Source organism: Pseudopipra pipra, chromosome W (genome assembly GCF_036250125.1).
Source record: "Pseudopipra pipra isolate bDixPip1 chromosome W, bDixPip1.hap1, whole genome shotgun sequence".
Classification (NCBI taxonomy): Eukaryota; Metazoa; Chordata; class Aves; order Passeriformes; family Pipridae; genus Pseudopipra; species Pseudopipra pipra.
The window spans coordinates 17437139-17458979 of record NC_087580.1 but is presented as its reverse complement, the minus strand read 5'-3'; the positions used below and the strand labels follow the sequence as shown (position 1 = coordinate 17458979).

Here is a 21841-nt window from a genome sequence, read left to right as displayed (position 1 = left end):
TAATTCCTTCCCAAAGCTTGGCCAGATGGAGGAGGAGGCTGCGAGGAAGAGGAAGATGCCCCAGGACCCCCAGGCAGGTGAGGAGGAAGTCAGTGCCCCTTTGCCCCTGTCTTGTCCTGTATCTCCCAGCTGAGCATCGCCCCCGGCTGCAGGACAACCCCGCTGCCGCCGCCGTCCTGCCGGGGCCGGAGTTGGGGGGATGTCCTTGGCCTTCCCTCTGGGCCGGAGGCAAATCCCCTCCCTGTCCTTCTTCCCTCCTGCCCCAGGCCCCGAGCTGAGGACGGAGAGCCCGGAGGACAAATCCCCCCGGCAGAGCCTGGTGGGAGAGGCCGTTTTGAAGGGCTCCACGGCGCAGGAAGGCAGCGGGGAGGGAAAGCCACGAAGGTGCCCCAGGAGGAGGGTCTCCAAAGCCAGCCCAGGATGCTCTGAGGAGGAAAGACCCACCCTGTGCCGGGAAGGGGACGAAAGCTTGAGCCAGAGCCCTGACCTGGACGTCCATGAGCAGCTTCACACTAGGAAAAAGCCCTTCAAGTGCTTGGACTGTTGGAAGAGCTTCAGCCAGAGCTCCCACCTGATCTGCCACCAGCGCACCCACACTGGAGAACGGCCCTACAAGAGCTTGGAATGCAAGAAGAGGTTTCAGACCAGCGGGAATCTCCTCCTGCATGAAAGGACACACACAGGGGAGAGGCCCTTCCTCTGCACCCACTGTGGGAAGGGCTTCATCCAGAACTCCCACCTCGTCAGCCACCGGCACATCCACAGCGGGGAGAGGCCCTACAAGTGTGGGGAGTGTGGGAAGAGCTTCAGCCAGAGCTCTGCCTTGACCTCACACCAACGGACCCACCAGTAAGGGAAACCCTAAAGGTGCCTCGACTGTGGGAAGAGCTTTGTCTGCTGCTCCAACTCCATCACCCACTGGAGGAGTGATGTCTTCCCACATTGGGAAGACACCTGGCTGGTGGTCTCCACATCCTCCTGGTTCCCCACAGGCACCTGGGTGAACACAGTGGGAGAAACATCCATGGGGTCACAAACTGACCTGGAAAATTCAGTGGGAAGAGCTGATTTGTTGAATTTAAAACAAAGACATTCAACAAAGACATCTAAAGCCCCACCATTTTACTGGCATTTGGGGTCATTTGGAGATCCAGGGGAATATTTGGGAGGATTTGTTGTTTCTGGTGGGATGTGGGGGAGATTACCCCAAAATGGGGGTTCCCAGGCCGGGCAAACGGGGCCACATTGTCGTAGTTGTGCCAGCAGTTCATGTCCCCTGATCCTGTCTGTTCTCCAGGAACTCCCCTTGGCTGTTCCAGTGCCTGGCCTGGATCTCCCCACACGGGGTGTCCCCCCCAGGTGCCCAAATCTCTGCTGAAGTGCCTGAGCTGCTCCCAGTTGGAGATGTACCCGGGCAGGAACCTCTCCCGGTCGGGGCCGTTCACTCGGCTTTTCCCAGGACCTGGAACAGCCCTGGGTGTGCAGGGACACAGGTCAGGGGGTGCCCCCCCAGCAGCCCTCAGCCCCCACAGCAGGTTGGGAGATCAGGGGGCCACCCCGGACCCCCCTTTCCCACCCCCCTCTGCCCCACAGCTGCTGCAGCACCAGTTACTGGGTGGGGGAGTCCCCCCATCAGCCCCCCAGGGACGGACAGGGGGCTTGGGCACCTGTGCACAATCGTCACCAGAGCAAGCACACAAAGGGTTACAGAAGCAGTGGACATTCCCAGGGCGGATCTGCCCCCTCCCAGAGCCCCAGGGAACCGCTCCAGGGCTCAAGTGATGGGGGACAGGGGAGACCCATGTGGGAACCCCCTGCCCTCTGTCCCCCTGCCCACTGTCCAACACCCCTTTTCTCCCCTCTCCCACCCCTTTCCCATCATCCCCACCGTCCCCAGCTCCCCCCCAGCTCGGTTTGGGGGTGTTTCTTCCCCGTGCCCTGCTCGGTTTCACAGTCTCAGCCCCCTCCTCGCTCACTTTGGAGGTCCCAGCCCCCCTTTTCTCCCGTTCTCCCCCCTTTTCCCATTGTCCCCTGAAAGGCAGCTGTTAAGTATTGGGTGCTGAAAAAGCTGCTCCATCGTGTCCATTCCAAATTAAGCCTGCATTTCTTAGGAGGGACTGGCATCCAAAGGGCAGCAAGAAGAGTCTTCTAATTCTCTTCTGCTTGATCCTCTGTGCAGCTGCCCATTTTCCCTCAAACCAGGCGGGAAAACAGGAAGAGCCCTGGTGTGGTCGGGGAGCAGCGCTGACCCCAAAGGGCTGCATTTCCCCTGCCGATGCTCCTGCTCTGCCCTCCCCCGGGGCTGGCTCTGCCTGGCGCTGGCCGGACGTGCCGGGGCTCCTCACTGAGCAAAGCCCTTGCCAAAGTTGAGGGGCAAGTGCCGAGCCCGGCTGGCCTGGGAGGAAGCGACAGCAGCGCGGGCCGAGCGGGCGGGATGGGGTCCGAGCAGCGGCGGGAAGTTGCAAACTTGGCAGCCAAGAAGTTGAACTAAAGTGAAGCAGCTCCAAAAGGCCGTGGTCTTGGCGTGGGGCGGGAGGAAGGGGAGCTCCGTGACTGCGGCCGGGGCTGGTTGGGAGCGGAGCGGCCGGGGCTGCCCCCGGGGCTCGCGGGGGCCAACGGGGAACGGACAAACGGACCAACGGACCAACGGCCCCTGCGCTTCGGCAGCAGCAGCGGCAGCAGCAGCGACTGTAGCGACGCGCTCTCGCTCTGACTCTTGTTCGGGCTCTCCTTGCTCGAGCTCTTCGTCCTCCTCTCCCTCTCCCGGTGTCCCGCTGTCCCAGTGTCCCTGTGCCGGTGTCCCATTGCCGGTGTCCCTGTGCCAGTGTCCCACTCCCGCTGTCCCTGTCCCATTGCCGGTGTCCCCCTCCCCTTGCCGGCCCGGCCCATGGCCCCGGCCGTTCCCCTGTGCCGGGCGGGGCCGCCCCGTCCCCGGCCCTGGGCGGCCCGGCGCGGTCTCGCCCTCGCCCGGCTCCCGGCGCGCCGGCTGTGGCGCTGCTGGGCGCTCCTGTGGGGCTGGCTGTGGGACGGGCTCGGCCTCGCCGCCCCTTGGCTCCGCCTGGCTCGAGCCCGGCGCCTGCCGGGGCCGGCGGGGGCCGCGGGCGCCGCGGCCGCTGCCGCCTCCTCGGCGGCTTCCCCGGCCAGAGCTCCGCCGCTCGCCAGCCCGGCCGCCGGCAGCGAGCCGCCGCTGCCCGCTGCGGCTGGGGAAGCCCGGCCCGGGCCGCTTGAGGGGCGCTCGGGGGCCGTGCCGGGCCCCGGCCCCAACGCTGACGGCCACGTCTCGCCCGCACCGAAGGCCAAGGAGCCGCTGCACGAGCGCTACCGGCTGCATTCGCTGCTGGGCAGCGGCGGCTTCGGCCGCGTCTACGCGGGGACCTGCCTGGCGGACGGAGCCCCGGTGAGTGCAGCAGGAGGAGGAGAAGGAGGAGGAGGAGGAGGGCGGGACGGGCGGCGAGCTCAACCCGCCCTTCCCCTCGGCTTGCAGGTGGCCATCAAAGCCGTGTCCCGGGATGGCATCCGGCGCTGGGGCGAGCTGGTGAGCGAGCGGGGCCAGCGGCAGAAAGCGGGGCGGGACGGGCGGGGACGAGCCGAGGCCCGGCAGGGTGGAAGCCGCCGGGACACCTGGAGGGAGAGTGGCCGTGGGCTCGGTGGGGGACGGGGAGCATCCAGGACTGGCCGAGGGGGAGCAGGCAGACAGGCACGGCATCAGCCCCACTGACGACCCCGTGGTCCCCCCGCAGCCTGACGGCACCCGGGCCCCCCTGGAGATCGTGCTGCTGGACAAGGTGTCCAATGGCTTCCCTGGGGTCATCCAGCTGCTGGAGTGGTTCGAGCTCCCCAACGGGTTCCTGTTGGTGATGGAGCATCCGGAGCCGTCTCAGGACCTCTCTCGCTTACTGAGGGCGTGGGGGTTCCTGCCGGAGGAGATGGCGTGGGGGCTGTTCTGCCAGGTGCTGCAGGCCGTGCGGCACTGCACCAGCTGCGGCGTCCTGCACCGGGACATCAAGCCCCAGAACATCCTCCTCCACCTGGCCAGCGGCGAGGCCAAGCTCCTCGACTTTGGATGTGGCACCTTCCTTAAGGACACGGTCTACACCCAGTTTGCAGGTGAGCCCACAGCCGGGGGATGCTCCTGGTGCCGGGCATCGCATGGCCATGCCCAGGTGTGGCAGTGGAGATTGCCCCTTTGGCCGAGGGGGAACAGGATTAGTTCTTCAGCCAAGTTGCTTTTGGATGGGGCTGGGGGGTTACAGTGAGACAGGCCCCGGCCTTGGCGACAGCCTGTGCCACCCACCCTGTCCCGGGCTGGGTCTGGGGCAGGGGGGAGCCAGCCTGACCAAAACCCCCATGAGGGTAGCAGAGAAGGGGGTCAGAACTGTGCACCAGCTGGCTTGGTGTGCAGGCGAGGAAGGGCTTGGGCTGCTCTGCTCGCCTTGTTTGCCTTGGCTTATGATGAATTGTTGAGGCAGTGCAGTGGGGCGGGGAGAAGGCACGGCTTTTCCCCACCACTGGGTGGGTTTTTCCCTTGCATGAAATGGTTGGGCCTTGCCAGGGCTTCCGCTGCCCTCTTGGACACCAGCGGCTTCTTCTCCAACCCAGAGTTTGTAACCAAGAGTCAGGGGCCGGCGAGAAGGCAGTGGGTCACAGCGTGTGCCACTGGGGCAGGCCCCACATTGCCAGGGCTGCTGGGGTGAGGCTCTGGGAGCAGGCAGCATCCACCTGCTGAACTGCGTCTGTATTCCGTAGGAACACTGTCATACAGCCCGCCAGAGTGGATCTACCTCAAGCGCTACCACGGCGAGGAGGCGACCATCTGGTCCCTGGGCATCCTGCTCTACCAGATGGTCTGCGGGAAGCACCCTTTCCGCAAAGGCCCCAACACCATCTGGGCCCAGCTCCCGTTCCCAGCACGGGTCTCTCCAGGTGGATACCAATCTTTGTGGCACGGGGGGAATAACGGTGTTGGGAGAGGGCAGCGGGCTCACGAGGACGCCGCTCTTGAAGCTGTTTGTGTCCCATGGGTGGCTGGAGGAGGTGGCCTGTGTCCTGCCATCCTGCTCTCCTCCAAAAGGGAGAATCGATGGAGAAGTTTGGGCACAGCTCTGAGCACAGCCAGCACAGCCTGGGCACGTGGACAGTGGGACAGAGGGGACAGGATCCTTCTCCAACTGACCGGCCATTTTCCCCCCAGGCTGCCAGCACCTTATCAGGTGGTGTTTGTCCATCCGCCCCTCGGACAGGCCAGCACTGGAAGACCTGTTGTGCCATCCTTGGGTGCAGGGCATTCCCCTGCCCTAGAAGACGGGAGAGATCCACGTGCTCCCTTTGATCCCGGGGCCTGGCAGGTAACACCTCCACACATCTCTTGGCAATAAGAAGCAAAGGAAACCAGACTTTTTTGTCAGCCTGTAGCACTGGGGGGGGGTCATCCCATGGGAACATGCCCCTCTTTGTGCTGGAGCTGGGCTGCAGACCCGGTCTCCCAAGTGCTGGTGGCCACCATCCAACCTGGTTTTGCTCGTCCCGCTTCACAGACAGCTGGGCCCTCGGCAGAACGCTGACAGCCTGGTCTGGCCCCCAGGGAAGGAGAAGGGGCCTCTGGAGAAGCTGTGCCGGGTGGGCCTGCTGCTGGAGACATCGAGGACGACGTCAGGGATGACAAGCTCTCAGCTGACCTGGACGCCGGCGAGCTGAAGAGGATGGACTTTGATTCTGGCCCCTTCCTCCAAGCCGTGCTCCACACGCCGTTTGCAGATGAGTCCACACCCAGGGGGTGCTCCCGGACACGGGCATTGCTCAGCCTGGCTGGGCACCGAAGGTTCCCCCTTTGCTGATGGGGAACCTGAGGAATTCTTCAGCCGGCTGCCAAGCTGCTTCTTGGCAGGAGGGCGGGCGGGTGCTCTGGGCTGGGTGTGAAAGGGGAGCCCGGCTCTGCCCCCAGCCTCTGCCACTGCCCCTTTGCTGGGCGGGGCTGGGGCAGGGGCAGCCAGCCTGCCAAAAACAAACCCCCGTGGGGGGAGCAAAGGCAGGGCTGCAGAACACCAGCTGCTTTGGGCTGCAGGCCAGGAAAGGCTTGGGCTGCCTTGGCTTAGGAGCCTTTCTTTGGGCCAGTGCTGCAGGGCAGGGAGAAGGCCTGGGTTTTCCTCAGCTGGAGGAGGTGGGGTTTTCCTTTGGCCTGCAGGGCTTGGGCCTTCCTCAGAACCCTGACAGAAGGTTAACATTTTACCTTTTTTTCTTGTTTCCACTTTTGGTTTGTAATCTCTGTTCATGAATTTGTTGTTTGTTTTCCAGGGAAGAGTTGGAGCTGGTGCCCAGTCCGGGTTGGGAAGGGCTGGGACCATCCCTGGAGAGGATCTGACGTCCCCTCTGAGAAGGCTGAGGACATCCTTTGGGACATGCTCTTCTTGCAGCAGCAGATCTTGGGAGGTAGATGCTCATCTTGCCCATCTTGTCAGCAGCAGTGGGATAATGGCTTTGGGGAGATGGCAGCAGGCACATGAACATCCCGCTCTTGCAGCTGCTGAGGAGGTTGATCTCCTGGGCTTGGCTGGAGGAGGTGGCACCTGTGTTGAGTAATTGCTGAAATCCAGTCGATCTGGGATGACCCCAAATGACAGTTTAGTTTTCAGCTTGCTCGAGCTGTATCTCAGCTGTTCTCTGAACACTTCTCTCCCCCACCTGCCTAGTACTTCCCAACTGCTCCCTCCTGTCCCTGCAATGAGTTCCCAGCTCCTCATGGTCTCCATCAAACCACTGAGAGAAGAAATAGAAACTCACAGTCCCCCGGAGTGCCCAAATGAGGAACAATGTAATCCTGGAGAAGTCCTAGAGAATTAGATAAGGGATGTCCCAAACCAGCAGGATGCAAACTAAGCTCTGGGTACCCAGATAATGAAAGAACAAACTTTATTTTTGGTGGTGAAACACAATGGTGCTGTGCTGCTCAAGAACTGAGGTCAGGATGACAGAGAAGGCCCGGAAGGACCAGAAAAGGACTTCCAATAGGGGTGTGGCTGTGTAAAGCAAAGTACTGAATCTGTATTAAGTAAGCCAGACTATTGAATGCACATGTAAACAGTGTGTGTAATAAACAGCCCTGTCTGTCCTTTGGCACGGTGCATTAGAGGAGCTCTCCTCTGAACGCCCAGCATGCTGAATAAAGAAGAATGCTCTTTTTAACATCTCCAAATTGGGGTGAAGAAGTTTGTTTCTGCTGCTTTTCAGTGTCATTTTTGGCCCCCAGACAGGACACCTCTGCCTGATCTCCCGCGGATCCGAGGGATCTCTGGATCTTCACGCCAGCACCAGGACTTTGCTGCAGAAGAGCACAGATCCCCAGCCCAGTCTGGGACACAGGTAAGATCCCAGTGGATAACAAGGCATTCTTTTGGGGAATCCTGCCCATGTCAAACGTATGGATCTTTCAGTGCACTGGGGGGTTCTTTGGTATTTTGGGAATCCTGCTCATCTGAGACCTGTGGATCTTCCAGCACTTTGGGTGGGTCCTTTGTTATTCTGGAATTTGGTCTCTGGCTTTGTTTTATCGATCACTATTGTTCTGTACTTGTATTTGTTTCTGTATTGTACCATTTTGGGTCTACTGTTTAGAGCTGGGAAGTGGGCAATCTGAAGGGGGAATTTGGAAGAAGTCCCCCCTTGGTTGCATTTTGCAATATTGGATGAAGATTGGCGGCCCCCCCGGAGGAACAGCTCCCAGGGAGAATTTAATGGAGTGTTGGAATCAATGGGTGGCTGTTCTGGAACACTGAATTAGAATCCATTGTTCCAGCTGATGCTGTTTGAGAAGGGGAACAGAAGTGGAAGGAGGTTATGTCTGGTGCTGTGTTTTTCCCTTTGCAGAACGTGTGAAAGGGCAGAAAGATTGTGGTGTGAATGCAGCGCCCTCAGAGCCCTTGGTGTGAGCCCGGAAAGGAAAATCAAGCTGAGGGACAAGATCAGTCTAATTTGGGGACATTGTTGGAGGTTGGAGTTGCAGTTCTGGAAGAAATCCCTGAGGAAATGGTGCCCCCGGGGAGAGGAAGAGGACGAGAGCATGGGCAGCCTGCTTCAAACATCCCCCCAGGAGACTTGGGAGCAGTCCCTGTGCATCCTGTAAGAAAGATGGACACTGGAAATGGGATTGTCCGCAACTGAAACTTCAGAACCCTCCGAACCCTCTCGTGGCATCACTGAAGACGACTGAGGGGGCACCAGAGGATTCTTCCCCATCAGAACATCTGGTTCCAGCCAAGCTAAGCACAATTGTTTGTGGCTGTGGGAACTTGTTCCTCTGTGTTAAATGCAGGGAAATGAAACTCAAGGGACAATTCTAGAACAATTGTCTGGTGTGCCAGGGAATTGGGAAACTGGGCCATTTTTAATGCTGTGGCTTTGAAATTGGGAAAACAGTGGTTGGCTCCCCAGTTTTTGTATTTCCCCAATTCCCCAAAGCCTCTGCTTGGGAGAGATCTCTTGGCAAAATGAAATGCCACAATCCAATTGAAAAATGGTCCAATATAGGTTATTATTGCAGAGCCTAATTCTGTGCAAGTTTCTAGTTTTGCATGAGAGTCTCCCAAAGCAGAAGTAATCCATCTGCCACCATCACTTGGGGGTTCCAACAGGATGGGCTGGAGAGGTGCCTCCATGATCCAAGAGAGCAGAACCCGTGAGAATTCCAGAGAAACCTGGAGTGGGGTTGGTGAGGCCAAAGCAATGTCCTTTGCAAATAGAAAGTTGTAAGGGATTCTCACCCTTTGTAGAACAATTGATGAAATTTTGCTTGTGAAAAGAAGGTGAATCTAAATGGAATGCTCCAGTTTTGCCAGTCAAGCAGGCAAATGGAAGGCTATGCCAGTTAGTCCAAGACCTTAGAGCTGTAAAGAACAGAGTAGAAGATATACAAGCAGTCATAGTGAATCCTTACACTTTGCTAACTCCCCTAAATGAGGGTTTAATATGTTTCACAGCATTAGGTTTGAAAACTGCCTTTTTGTGTCTCCCTTTGAGTTGGGAAAGTCAAGAGCTTTTTGCTTTCCAATGGGAAAATGCAAAGCCGGGGAGGAAAACCCATCTGACTTTGGTGGTCCTCTTGCAGGGGTTTAAAAATAGGCCCCAATATTTGGAACTCAATTGGCAAAGGGACTGGAGGAATGGAGAAGTCCAAACCCACCCTCTTGGAGCCTTATTGCAGTGTGGGGATGATCTTTTGATGCCACTGATGCTGAGCAGCAACGTTGGGGTCAGACTGTGGCCCTGTGGAATTTCCTTGGGCTGAGTGGATATGGGGTATCCCAAACACAAAGTGCAAGTAGTCCAGAGCCCAGGAGCCTCCGTGGGCTTTGGAATTCTCCAAGGACAAGGGAGGCTGGGCCAGGAAGGAAAGAAGCAACCTGTCAACTGCCCCAGCCCCAGCAAAGGAAGCCCAGAGCGGGATTGCTTCCAGACTAGAGGAGAAGTGTATTGGGGCAGAGCTGACTTAGGAGACAGCCCCTTGGAAAGTCCTGGTTGGGAATTGTTTCCCAGTGGGGGCAGCTTTGTCCGGCATGGAAAACAATTCTCTGGATGCACAGAACTCCCCCCCACCAGGTCAGAGATCCTGACAGAGATCCTTCTCCCAGTAGAAGAAAATGAGTCTAGTGCTAAGGATTGTCAACTCCTTGAAACAGTAGAGCAAACTTTGCTCCAGGAGGCTGGGCAGTTCCCCCAAGTGGGCAAATAATAGTCCCTGAGCCAATCTCCTGTGACCTGGTGGATGGGGAACATGAGGGGATTCCTTGGAGTGAAGCAAATTATTGAAACATTTGCACAAGTGGGTTCTTGGTCCAAAACTGACCCCAGTTGTACAAGCAGTGAGTCAGCAGTGTGGTGTGTGGAAGAGAAATAATCCAAACCCTGCCACTGGAGTGGGAACAGGTGATGGAAAATGCAGAAATGCTGCAGGTGAATGTTGGCAGATGGATGTGACTGAATTGCCCAGACAAGGGGGGTGTAAAGATCTCCTGGTCTTGGGGGATACCTTCTCTGGGTGGCCAGAGGCTGTTCCTTGTTGCACTAAGCAGGTTGGGAAAGAGACTGCAATCCTGTTCAGTGCAATCCTCCCTGTATTTGGGATGCCTTTGGGAATGTCATCAGACAGAGGTTCCCACTTGACTGCAGAAACAAAATGCTTCACTCTTGTTTTGCTCTTCTGACAACAGTTCAAACACTGTTGACGTGGGAGGAAAATTTACATGTCTTTTTAGTGCCAAAGGTGATCCAAGTGTTGCCCACAAGTGTCTGTATTAAGTAAGCAAGACTCTGTAAGGAATCTGGAAACTGTGTGTGTAATGTAAAGCCCTGTGTGGCTGTCACTGAAGTGCTGAGGCTGAACAACAGCCCCTGAGCCAAAGCTGAGCTCTAGATGAACCTTCCAACCTAATGGGCTGTGTCTCCATGTATCTGCTCCTGAGCTAAAACTGGGTCTATTTGTTGGTACAAATGTGGTGGGATGGGACTCCACCTGTGTATCTGCTCCTGAACCAAACAGGTGTGCTTCTTAGGAAGATCTGTTAGTCTGGGCTCATCAGTGAATCCTGTTTGTATCTGTTCCTTAACAAAAGATGTCTGATTGTGAGCAAAATCTGATCTTTCTGTATCTGGAGAGTGGTGGAGGCCATGGCAGTCGATGTCTGGCCTTGTTTGGCAGTGGCTGGTGCAGGGGGAGCCTTGGTTTGGGAGAAGTAGAACATTGCTCCCAAGATTCTGCTCTGGCCAAATAAGGAACAACAGAATCTTAGAGAAGTCCTGGAGAATTGGATCAGGGCTGGAACTCAAGCAAACAGGATGTGAGCTGAGCTCTGGGGACCCAGAGAAGATCAAACCAAACATGACGGTCTCTGTGGGGAAAAGCAGTGATGCTGAGAACCGAGGTCAAGAAGCAGACACCTGAGCTTTGGGGGGCACCAGATGCCAAAAAACCCACCAGAGACCCCCAGAGAAGACCCCAAATGACCAAGTAGGGACTTGCAATAGGGGTGTGACTGTGTAAAGCACAGTAATGGACATGTGTTCAGTAAGGGGGAATATCCAATGCCTCTGGAATCAGTGGGTGTAATCCCAAGCCCTGCCTGTGTCCCTGAGCAGGCTGGATTAGAAGAACTCTCCTGCAGGCGTCCAGCACGCTGCCCTAAAGAATGCCTGCTTCTTAACACCTCCCAGCTGGGGTTAAGGACTTGCTTTCTGCTGCTTTGGGGCACCATTTCTGGCCCCAGATGGGACCCTCTGCCTGATCTCCCGTGGATCCGAGGGATCTCTGGATCTTCACGCCGGCCCCAGGACTTTCCTGGAGAAGACCACAGATCCCCGGACTGGTCTGGGATGGGGGAAGATCCCACTGGCTAATAAGGCATTCTTTTGGGGAATCCTGTCCCTCTAAGACGTGTGGATCTTCCAGCTCTTTGGGTGGGTTATTTGGTGTTCCCCCATTTGGTCTCTGGCTTTGTTTTCTCCACTGATCCTTGTTTTGTGTTTGTATTTGTTTCTGCACTGTAACATTTGCACAAGTGGGTTCTTGGTCCAAAACTGACTCCAGCTGTACAAGCAGTGAGTCAGCAGTGTGGTGTGTGGTAGAGAAATAATCCAAACCCTGCCACTGGAGTGGGAACAGGTGATGGAAAATGTAGAAATGCTGCAGGTGAATGTTGGCAGATGGATGTGACTGAATTGCCCAGAAAAGGAGGGTGTAAAGATCTCCTAGTCTTGGGGGATACCTTCTCTGGGTGGCCAGAGGCTGTTCCTTGTCACACCAACTGGGCTGGGGAAGTGAGTGGAATACTGTTGAATCCAAGAATCCCTGGATTCGAGGTACATTTGGGAATGTCATCAGACAGAGGTGCCCACTTGATTGTAGAAGTGGTACAACAAGTCAAATCAGGGATGCATTATTGCAGAATTCCAAAGGCCAGAGCCCCTTGGGTAATTGAGAGGTTGTCTGAGAAGAAACCAAATGCTTAAGTCTGCTTTGGCTCTCCTGACAATAGTTAATTGGGTCTTGACTTGGGAGCAAAATTTACATCTCCTTTTAGTCTCAAACGTGACCCAAGTGTTGCCTCCAAGGGATTGCTGGGTGTGCACTCCTTTACCTGAAAAGACAAGGAAGCCATTCACCATTTCTGCCTTCCCTGTTCTGGCAGAAATGATTCCTGGTCACTGGGTGAGCACTTGTGTTCCCCAAAAAGTAGACCCAGCAGTCAGTGTGCAAGTACCCCCCACCACCTCTGACAATCCTGCCTGTGTCCAAAGCTGTGACCCCCACTAAAGGAACAGGACAAGTGGATTGTGTTAATGAGAGGGGCCCGTTTGTGGGAAATCACCCCCAATGTCCTCAAACCCTTCCTGCTGGGGAAATGACTGATCCTTGGCCGGTCCCCAAAGGAACGGGGTGGGATTGGTGTGTGGAAATAACACCTGGGAAGGGTTGCCCCAAAGCTGGAAGGGCATTTGTATTTCAGCTTGCATCAGGATTCAGTGCTGTAGCTGTTCTAATGCCTTGAGCTGTAAAATGAAATAAAGCTCCTAAGACACTCTATCCCTTCAGGAGCTTAGTCTGAAAAAAGGGGGATTTGATGTGGGATATAGAAGACTGCTCCCAACATTTCTCTATGGCCAATCTTGGAGAGGTCCTGGAGAACTGGATCAGGGATGTTAACTAAGCAAACAGGATGGAAGCTGAGCTCTGTGGGCCCAGAGAAGATCAAACCCAAACGTTCCAGTCTTTGTGGTGAAAGGTAATGACACTGTGTCTGCTCAGAACCGAGGTCAAGAAGTGGACACCTCAACTTTGGGGGGCACCAGATACCAAAAAACCCACCAGAGAGCCCTGAAGGAGACCCCAAAGGACCAACTAAGGACTTGCAATAGGGGGGCTGACTGTGTAAAGCAAAGTAACATCTATGTCTTAAGTAAGGGAGAATATCTAATGAATCTGGAAACTGTGTGTGTCATGTAAAGCCCTGTGTGGCTGTCACTGAAGTGCTGAGGCTGAACAACAGGCCCTGAGCCAAAGCTGAGCTCTAGATGAACCTTCCAACCTAACAGTCTGTTTATCCCTGTATTTGCTCCTTAGCTAAAACTGTGTATGTTTGTTGGTCAAAGATGCAGTGTGGAAAGACTCCCCGTGTACCTGCCCCTGAACAAAATAAATGTGCTTCTTAGTGAGATCTGTGAGTCTCAGCTCATTAGTGAATGATATTTGAATGTGTTCCTTAATCAAATCTTATGTCTGATTGTGAGCAAAATGTGATCTTTATCTTCCTGTGTTTAGAGAGTGGTCAAGGCCCTGGCAGTGGATGTGTGGCCTTGTTTGGCAGCAGATGGGGCAGGTTGACTGCCTGGGTTTTCCCCTTAAGCCCTGGCCAGGCTGTGGGTGGAACCCAGGAGGAGAAGGGAGCCAGATGGTTTTGCACACTCGTAGCTCTGTGAGCTTGTTTCTGCAAGGCCAGAAAAGCTGGACCCCCTCCCAGCACAGATGGAGCCCTCCCCTACGAGTGGACGCCCTGGGTGGGATTTCCCGTGCCCGGGAGGGGTTCTCCAACCCTTGGCTGCGACCGGGGCTCCCCCGCTGCCGGGCGGGCCTGGCTGAGGGGAACAGATGAGGGCAACTGGGCAGGGAGCTTTTCTACTCACTCCAGGCACTCTTGGTAGGAACGATGAGGTGCGTTACTGAGCTCAGCCTTTTGTCATTCTTTGCTGCTTTGCACTGCAGGAAAATTACACACTTGTTCTCCACAGTTGGTGTCGGTGTCTCTTGTGCTGACCCTCGTCGCGGGCAAAAGAGTTCCCTGGGGCCCTGCAGTGTCACAATGGTCCCCTGATTCCATGGGACAACATTCCTAATTCACTGTCTAGACTGGAGGAAAATCCCAGGAAGAGCCGTGGTTTGTTAGGACTTGCTTTATCTGAATAAGCCCCGGGGGGCTTTTGGTGCTGAGTCCTTGAACCTCAGGTACTGAGGGGAGATTGCACAAACCTGTCCAGAAGTGAAAGTCAGAAGGAGAACCCAAAGTATCTCAGAGCATTAATGGATCCCACTGAGGGCCATTCCCAAGACAGGCTCCTCATGGACTGGTTGGAGGAGAGGATTGGAGGCCATGATTGCACAAAGCTCTCAAAGGCTCAGTTTCCAAAGGAAATCCCAAAGCTCCTTAAAAACCCTGGAGGACCTACTGACAAAGCCTCTCCAGGGACTAATTAAAGCAGAGAATTGGAGACCATGATTGATCAAACCTCTCCTAGACTCAGAGTCAAAAGGAAAGGCAAAGGACCTGAATAAACCTTTAGTCCCTTCAAGCATTAACGAGCCCCATTGAGGGCCCTTCCTGACCAAGCCTCTTCAGGGACTCATTAGAGCAGAGAACTGGAGGTCAGGGTTGCACAAACTTCTGCGAGATTCCAAAGCAAAAGCCAAAGGCCTTGGAAAACCCTGCAGTCCCTTGAAGCCTTCAGGAGCCCCCCAAGGGCCATTCCTGACAAAGCCTCCCCAGGGACTCTCCAGCAGATCCTTGGGGGCCGTGAGTGCAGGGAGGCAAAGGCTCTGTGCAGGCAGCTGAGATGTTGAGCACAACCTGGCTTGGTTGGAGGCAGCAGAAAGGCCCAGCCCTGACCCCCAGCCCGGGGAAGGCAGATCCTGTCCCTCCCGCCTGGCTCAGGGCTCTGCCGGGGGCACTGCCTTGGGGGGGTGACGCTGAGGGAAGGACAAGGGGGTGCCAGTGCCCAGCCTGCCCGGGCCCTTTGCTGTGCCCTGCCAGCAGCAGCCTCCCCGTGCTGTGCCCAGGCTGCTCCTTTCAGCTGCGGGCACAGACAGGGCCCAGCTGTGCCTGCTGCTGTCCCATCCTGCGGTCAGCACGAGGGACGGGGCAGCCCAAAGAGAAGCCCCGTTGCTGGAGTGAGCCCAGGCCCTCAGGCACAGGGGATCTCCCAGGGCCTGTGCCAGCCAGGGGCCTTGTGCTGGGCTGTCACAGGCCAGGGCAGGGGCAGCTGGAGAGCCCCTGGCCCAGCCCTGAGTCACGGGCTGAGCCATCAGCTCCTGCAGAGAGAAGGGACCTCACAGGCCCTTCCCCAGATTGAGGGCAGAAATGTTCCTCACAGGAACTGCTGTGTTTATCCTGCTGCATTTGACAGCTGCACTTCTGCCTCTCTCTCACTTGGGCCTTCAAAGAGCTCTCCACGGAAAAGCTTCATTGAGTCCCAGAATACCAGAGGCTGGCAGAGCCCCCTGAGCAGCCCTGCCCTGGCTGTGGCTGGGCTGCAGTTCCCTTTGCCCAGAGCAGCCCCTGTCCTGCTGGGTTGGTGCTCGTGGCTGCAGCGCTGTTGGTCCCAGCCCAAGGCTTTGGCTGTCCCTGGGCAGTGCTGGCCCCACAGGGAGCGTCTCTGCAACCACCCCCACCCAATGGGCTCTGCTGGGCAAGTGTTTCACAGGGGACATGGCTGGGACGGCTGGGCTGGACTGACCCAAGGGATATTCCATTCCATGGGATGGCATGATCAGCAATAAACTGAGAGAAAGGAAGGCAGAAAGGAAGGTGGGCAGGGGGCAGACGTGGATGTCCTTCATTAATACATTTGTCTTCCAAGGAAACCTCTCCATGGACTGAATTCTTGCCTCCCAGGGGTTTTCTTGGTTTCTGCACGTGGCCTTTGCTTTTTGCTTTCCTCTCTCCAGTTAATCTCCCTTTCTGTTGACCAAGGATTTCTTCACCTGCTTTTCTCCTCTTGTCTGACTGAGGAGGGAAAGTGAGAGAGCAACTTGGCTGTCCCTGGATGGCCAGACAGGTTTAACCACAGTCACCTTGCCCAAAGCTTCTCTTCTAGGTACCCCCAGAAATGTCAGGTGTCCACACCTGAGCTTGGTTATGCCCTGCTCACCCCCTCCCCCAGGGCGGTCAAGTGCAGAACCCACGTGGATCTCTGCAGTGACAGGGGGATGCCAGGAATTATCAGGGTTGGAGGCTGAAGGGAGTTGAACAGGGGACAATTGGGAAAAGCCCCCCACGGGGACTGGCCCAGAGCATGCGCAGTCCCTCAGCACCTTCCCGGCCACAGCTCCTCATTGGCTGCCCGTCCGCTCGGGGTCCCATTGGCTGGCTATTGGCTACACTTGGCTCCATCGCACTCTCCCATTGGCTGGCCCTTTGCGCCACCACGCAGCTTCCCCATTGGCTGCCTCTGGGCAGCTCCCCATTGGCTGCTCCCCGGCAACAGGGCTGCTCTCTTAGCAACAGCACCGACCCTTCAACCTGCACTTTAATTCAACTGGGCCAGTTCCAGGGCAACTCCACATCCTCCCCATCCACCGCAGCTTCACATTTTCCCTTAGCAATAGCAGTGGAACATTGGCCCAACAGCAACTTCACCTTTTCCCTTAGCAGAGTTCCAAAGCCTTGGTGCCACAGCCGGGCTGCTGCAGGAGCCGAGCTCCTTGCAAAAGCCCCAGGAGGCACCCAGCAAGCCAGCAGAGGCAGGCAGAGGAGCAAACAAGAGAAAAACTTGTTACAATCAAAAAATGGGAGAAGGTGTGCCAGGCGGATCTCGCTTGGAGACCGGGGAACCAGCCAAGGGACACTCGGGGCCCATCTCGGTGCCAGGAGACCTTTGCTTGGATCCTGGTGAACGGGCCAGGGGGCATCCAGGGGTCCCACGGCGAGGGGATTTAAGGCCGTGCCCGGGGACTGTGGGGAGCTGTTGCAGGACTGCTGCGGGAGCTGCTGCCACCCCCTTCCCCTGCGGGTTGGGTTTGTTCCTCGGAGGCTACAAGGCGACCAGGGCAGAAGCCCAGCAGAGATCTACCAGCTTGCAAGGCAGCGGCACTTCCTGGTGCTGCTAACTCCTGTCCTGTGCTTTTAACAGTTCCCCTTAGCTTGTCCCACTGCCCTATCTCCCTTCTTTCTCTCTGCTCTTTTGTGTTCCAAAACAAAGTGGAATTCTCGTTTTGGGATCCAGCATCTGGCCTCGTTTGTGCCTTAACCTGGCTTATGGGAGTGTTTTAGAACCTGGTTCCCCTCTGCATCGAAGCGGATCGGAACAGCTGGGGTCCCCAAATGGAGAAGGAGGGGGGTGGGACCCACAAAACTGAGAGAAAGGGGGAGGTAGGACTCCCAGATTTAGTGGGAGCAACTGGGGCAGCTGGAGTTTGGGGGTCTGACGGGAAAGGGGTGGGAGAGGGGGGAAAAGGGACGAGCTTTGCATCATCAAAGTGAGTGAGAAGGGGCTGAGACCTTGAACTGAGCAGGGTGGGGGAGGGGGCCACCCCCAAACCGAGCTGTGGGGGGAGCAGGGGATTGCAGGGAGGGTGAGAAACGGGTGGGACAGTGAGGGAAAGGGTGAGACAGGGCGTAGGGGGTCCCATGGGGGTCCTGTAGCAGGATGCTTTGCCTGGAATGGGGTAAAACAACTCCAACAAGGCCCTGTTTGCAAAACCCCCGGCAGGAAATGAAGAAGGGGAGTCACGCTGCTTTTGGGTTGAATAATGCTGAAACCAGCCTGACTCCTCAATCCCAAAGGGAAACATCCTGAGAGGGAGGGGAAGATGTGGCAGAGCTGGGAAAATCCCCGGGCAAAGGAACAAACAGGTGACACCCCTGAGAACTTCTCCAAGGCTGCTGGGCTGGCACAGCCTGGACACACCTGACTGACAGTCCAGCACTTTATACGAGAAAAGCCCCCCATTTTAAGGGCAGGGTCTTGTGACGTGTCCCATCAGACCCCCAGGGATGGACAGGGACTCCCCCAGTGTGGATCCAACCCCCCTGAGCTCCAGGGAATCCCTCCAAGCCTCATGTGATGGGGGACACAAAGGGACCCCTCGACCTTCTGTCCCACCTCCCTCTTCCCCCCTCTCCCTCCTCTTTCCCAACGTCCCCCCAATTTCCAGACCCTCCGTGCTCAGCCAGGGGCTCCCAACCCCTCCCACTTAGGCTGGGAGTCGCAACCCCCCTCACACTCAGTTTTGGGGATCCCACCCCTTTTCCCTTCTCTCCCACCCCTTTCTGATCATCCCATCAAACCACAGCTTCCCCGTGCTCTGCTCTGGGGGTCCCACCCCCTCAACCGCTCAGCTGAAGGGGTCTCACCCCCTTTTCCCACCTTTTCTCCCCTTTCCCCTCCCTTTTCCCTGTCATCCCCTGTTGCCGGGGGGAGTGGAAGGCTTAGACAAAGTTCATTAAAGAAGTCCTGCCCTTGAGTCCCGAGGTGCAGAAAGGACTCCCTGGCTTTCTAAACTCCTGCTCAGAGAGGAGCCTGGGGGCGGCTGGATCCAATCTCAGCCCCGGATTATGCCAAGGGTTGGAATTTAAGGAATTACAGAGCTGTGATTGAACCACTTTTGTCCTGCAGGTTTTAATGATGGAAAATCAGATATATTGATATAAAATGAACTCATCATTATCACAGATGAACAGACAAAAAATTTTAATCAGAATTATTTACTACACAATAAAACACTAAAACTACCAGTAGTACAGGATAAGTACAATATAATTGAAGGAATTATACTAAAACTGGCAAAAAATTAATAACTATTAAGTAGACATTTGATAATTCCCGCAGGCCAAGGCTCCTGGGGAGATCTCTTTTGCTCACCCTCGAGGACTGACCTTGGGGGGGTTCCCCAGCCAAGGGGAGAATCTCCAACCATACACCCCAAGAGGGGTTATGTTGGAAGAACCTGCCCCTGGGAAAAGGGACTGGAACTTTACAGTATAAAGTGATGGACTGACAGCCCTTGGACTCCAGGGGTTGCCTCACCATCAGGATGTTAATTCAGGGTTGAACCCAGACTGGTTCCAACATCTCCTGGCCTGGCCTGGGCCCCTCTCAGCTCAGCACTGATACATTTGCAAATAGGGCATTGTCTTGGTCCCATTCCAGGGGGGAATGTCCTGCCACAGTGTCCCAGTGTGCCTGTAATTCCATCAGGCCCTGCAGTGTCACAATGGTCCCTTGATTCCACAACTTCCCAAATGTTTCCAGGTTCCTTTGGTTCCATGAGGCCCCCATGTCACAAAGGCCCCTGGATTCCAGGAGTTTCCACAGTGTCTCAGGGTCCCTTTTTTCCAGGAGGCCCTGCAGGCTCCCAATTGTCCCTTGATTGCAGGAGGTTCCCAAATGTCTCAGGGTTCTTTGGTTCCAGGAGGCCCTGCAGTGTCACCTTGGCCCCTTCATTCCATGCAGGCCCAGGCAGAGGAACCCCAGCACGGAGCCCCCGACCCCCGTCAGCATCTTGGGGGGCGGCGTCCGACGGCAGCTCGGGGTGGGGGGGCAGCTGGGGGCAACTGGGATATACTGGGAGAGACCAGGAGTGACTGGGATCATCCTGGGACTGACTGGGATCATCCTGGGACTGACTGGGCCCTGTGGAACACCCTGAAAGTTCTGGAGGGGCTGTTTTAAGTGAGCTCTGGAAAACTGTCCTGGCTGTGCAGGGCAGGGAATGCTGATGTTCTGCAGGCCCCCAGCTCTGCTCTCTGGCTCCTGGTTTCCCTCGTGCTGGGCAGTTGGAGCCCAGGCAGGGGCAGCCCTACAGGAGGTTGTGGTGCTGCAGGGCCCAGGGGCTGCACCCCGAGGAGCTCCTGCCCCAGGGGCTCAGGGACCTGGCAGTCTGTGCTGCTGGGGGCAGGATCGTGCCCCGGGCTGGGGCTCCTGGGTGCAGAGGAAGAAGGAGAAGCACAGCTTTGGTCCCCACTCTTGTGGCCGGAGGTGCAACAGGCTGGGCTGGGGGTGGTGGCCTGGCTGGTCTCTCTTTGGCCTCGGTTGTGGGGTCTGCAGGGCCAAGTTTTGCCCTGCCCTGTTTGCAGCCTGGTGCTGACCCACTGCTGGGGCCCCCGGGCAGGTGGGTGTTTCTGCCCTGGGCTGTTCTCACTCACACCACATGTATGTGAGGGGGCACTAAGGTGTGTTCTCCTGCCCTGGGAGAAATAGCTCTCATTAAAATTTCAGAGATGGCCAAATAAGTGAAACAAAGAACTTTATTAACAGCGTTGGGTGCACCCAACTCGTGACCAGGTTCCAGCACCCCCAGGATGGGAGGGACGAGCCCTTTTAAGACCCTTCGATTTGCAGAACCACTCCCTCGCTCCTCCCATGCCAGGCCTCGCTCTTTTCTTCCTTCACAGGCCATCTTTGCTTGCTGCTGCAGTCCCTTGGTTGTCCCCATCCCCCTGTCAGGTTGTTTCCCTGCCCCGGCCGCACGGTCCCTTGGCAGTGAGCCCAGGCTGCTCCCACCACCTCACGTTCTTCCCGGCTCACCTTGGCACTGCAGCAGTGAGGAAGCAGAACTGTCAGGAGCAGTAGGCAACAATGAGCAGCAATGGGCAACCCCAACAGAGCTGTGTGGAGCAGCAGGTAGGCAGGACTGTAAGCAGCAGCAATCAGGAACTTTAAGCAGAACCACAAGCAGCCCACCAGTCCCTGACCACAAAATGGCTCCTCAGCTTTCCAAACAAAATGGCCCCCAGGTGTCTGCGCACGAGGCAGCCCTGGAAACCCCTGCTTGTGATAAAACCTCCTCCCTGGAGCACAAACTGGGCCATTTGCAGTGGGACCTGCTGGGGGACCTGCCCTGGTCCCCGTGGCTCTGCTCTCTGGGGACAGGGAGCCTTTGGGGACTCTCTCACAAGCCACCCCCACTCATGTCCCGCTGGTCACCCAGGTGGCCCTGGCAGTGCTTGGGAACATGACTGGGATGGGGGGTGTGCCCACCCGTGCCAGCAGGGAAGGGCACAAGTTCCAGGGGGGATGTCCAGGGAGACAGGACACTGCAGAGGAAGGGCCTGGGGGGTGCAGAGTGACAATAGAGAGGGGAGGGCGGATCTTTGGCATCCCCTCCTCTGCTTGCTTCAGGCTTCAAGAAGACACCACAGGAGAAATCACATGGAGAAATATTTATTGATCAAAGACTATTAAAAGCCTCAGAAACAGGGGGGAAAACGTCCTTCCTGGGGGACACCAGTCCAAGGAAACTCCTGGTTTCTGTCCAGGCAGGAGCAGGTGCCCGTGGGCTCCAGGGGGTCAATGCAGATAAAATCACTGGGGGGGCTCCTTCAGCAGCAGCATTTAATGCATTTGAACAGGCCAGGGACCATCTCCATGTCCTGCACAGAAGGGCTTCACCCTCCTCAGGATCCCTGAGTGACACAATGACACCAAAACCCAGGAATGACAGAGCAGCTGCACCCACTAACTTGGATTTTCCCTTTTTCAAATGTCATTTAACTCACTAAATCCATCTCTTGCCTAGGAATGGTACAGCACAGTCAGGCACAGAAAGAATTTGAAGGGCCAACACCCATTTACCAATTCCAAATTTTAATGGTTGAAAGAAAGGCCCATTTTCCTTTTGCTCTGTGCCACCAACAACAGGAATCGTTTCTGACTAAATTGTCCTTTCCTCCTCTTTCAAACCCAACATGCCACTCCAGGATCTCCCAAGAAATCCATGTTCTCCCTCCCCAGTGTCCATGGAGCAGAGGTTCAGCTGGGGATGACACCTCTGGGCCCCCACACACCTTCCAAGGGCAGGAGCCTTCCTGCCTGGCCGGGAGCCCTGGGGGGAGTCCAGGCTGTGGCAGCTCCTGTTTGTCCCTTCCCCACGCACATTCCAAATCCCTGCTCTCACACTAAACCCTCCAAAGCTTTCCAAACCCAAATCCTTTCCTCTGCTCCTCTCTCACTGGGACCATTTCTGCCTCCTTCCCCTGCAGCTGGAGGAACCTCCCCAGCTGCTGCTGCTCCCTGGCATCAAACCACACCTTCCCAAACCCTGACTATTGCTCAGTTCAAAGAACAAATCTAGAGATTTCAGTTCACT

The 21841-nt window shown here is 56.3% G+C and overlaps 1 protein-coding gene across 1 annotated transcript; it reads left to right on the top strand.

Moving 5' to 3' along the window:
• Positions 1-2216: 2216 nt before the first annotated feature.
• LOC135406452 (serine/threonine-protein kinase pim-3-like) lies at positions 2217-8281 on the top strand. Its single transcript, XM_064640826.1, has 7 exons — positions 2217-3397; positions 3485-3535; positions 3741-4107; positions 4747-5345; positions 5535-6426; positions 7244-7356; positions 7861-8281. Exons 1-5 carry the CDS (start codon positions 2888-2890, stop codon positions 5559-5561), a joined length of 1554 nt encoding a protein of 517 aa, XP_064496896.1. The 5' UTR covers positions 2217-2887; the 3' UTR covers positions 5562-6426; positions 7244-7356; positions 7861-8281.
• The last annotated feature ends 13560 nt before the right edge of the window (positions 8282-21841 follow it).

What these genes read in the sequence shown, in the direction of transcription:
- LOC135406452 (XM_064640826.1), top strand. Translation starts at nt 2,888, where the DNA reads ATGGCCCCGGCCGTTCCCCTGTGCCGGGCGGGGCCGCCCCGTCCCCGG. An exon ending in GCCTGGCGGACGGAGCCCCG is followed by an intron (nt 3,398 to 3,484) that starts GTGAGTGCAGCA and finishes CTCGGCTTGCAG; the next exon opens with GTGGCCATCAAAGCCGTGTC. An exon ending in GGTCTACACCCAGTTTGCAG is followed by an intron (nt 4,108 to 4,746) that starts GTGAGCCCACAG and finishes TGTATTCCGTAG; the next exon opens with GAACACTGTCATACAGCCCG.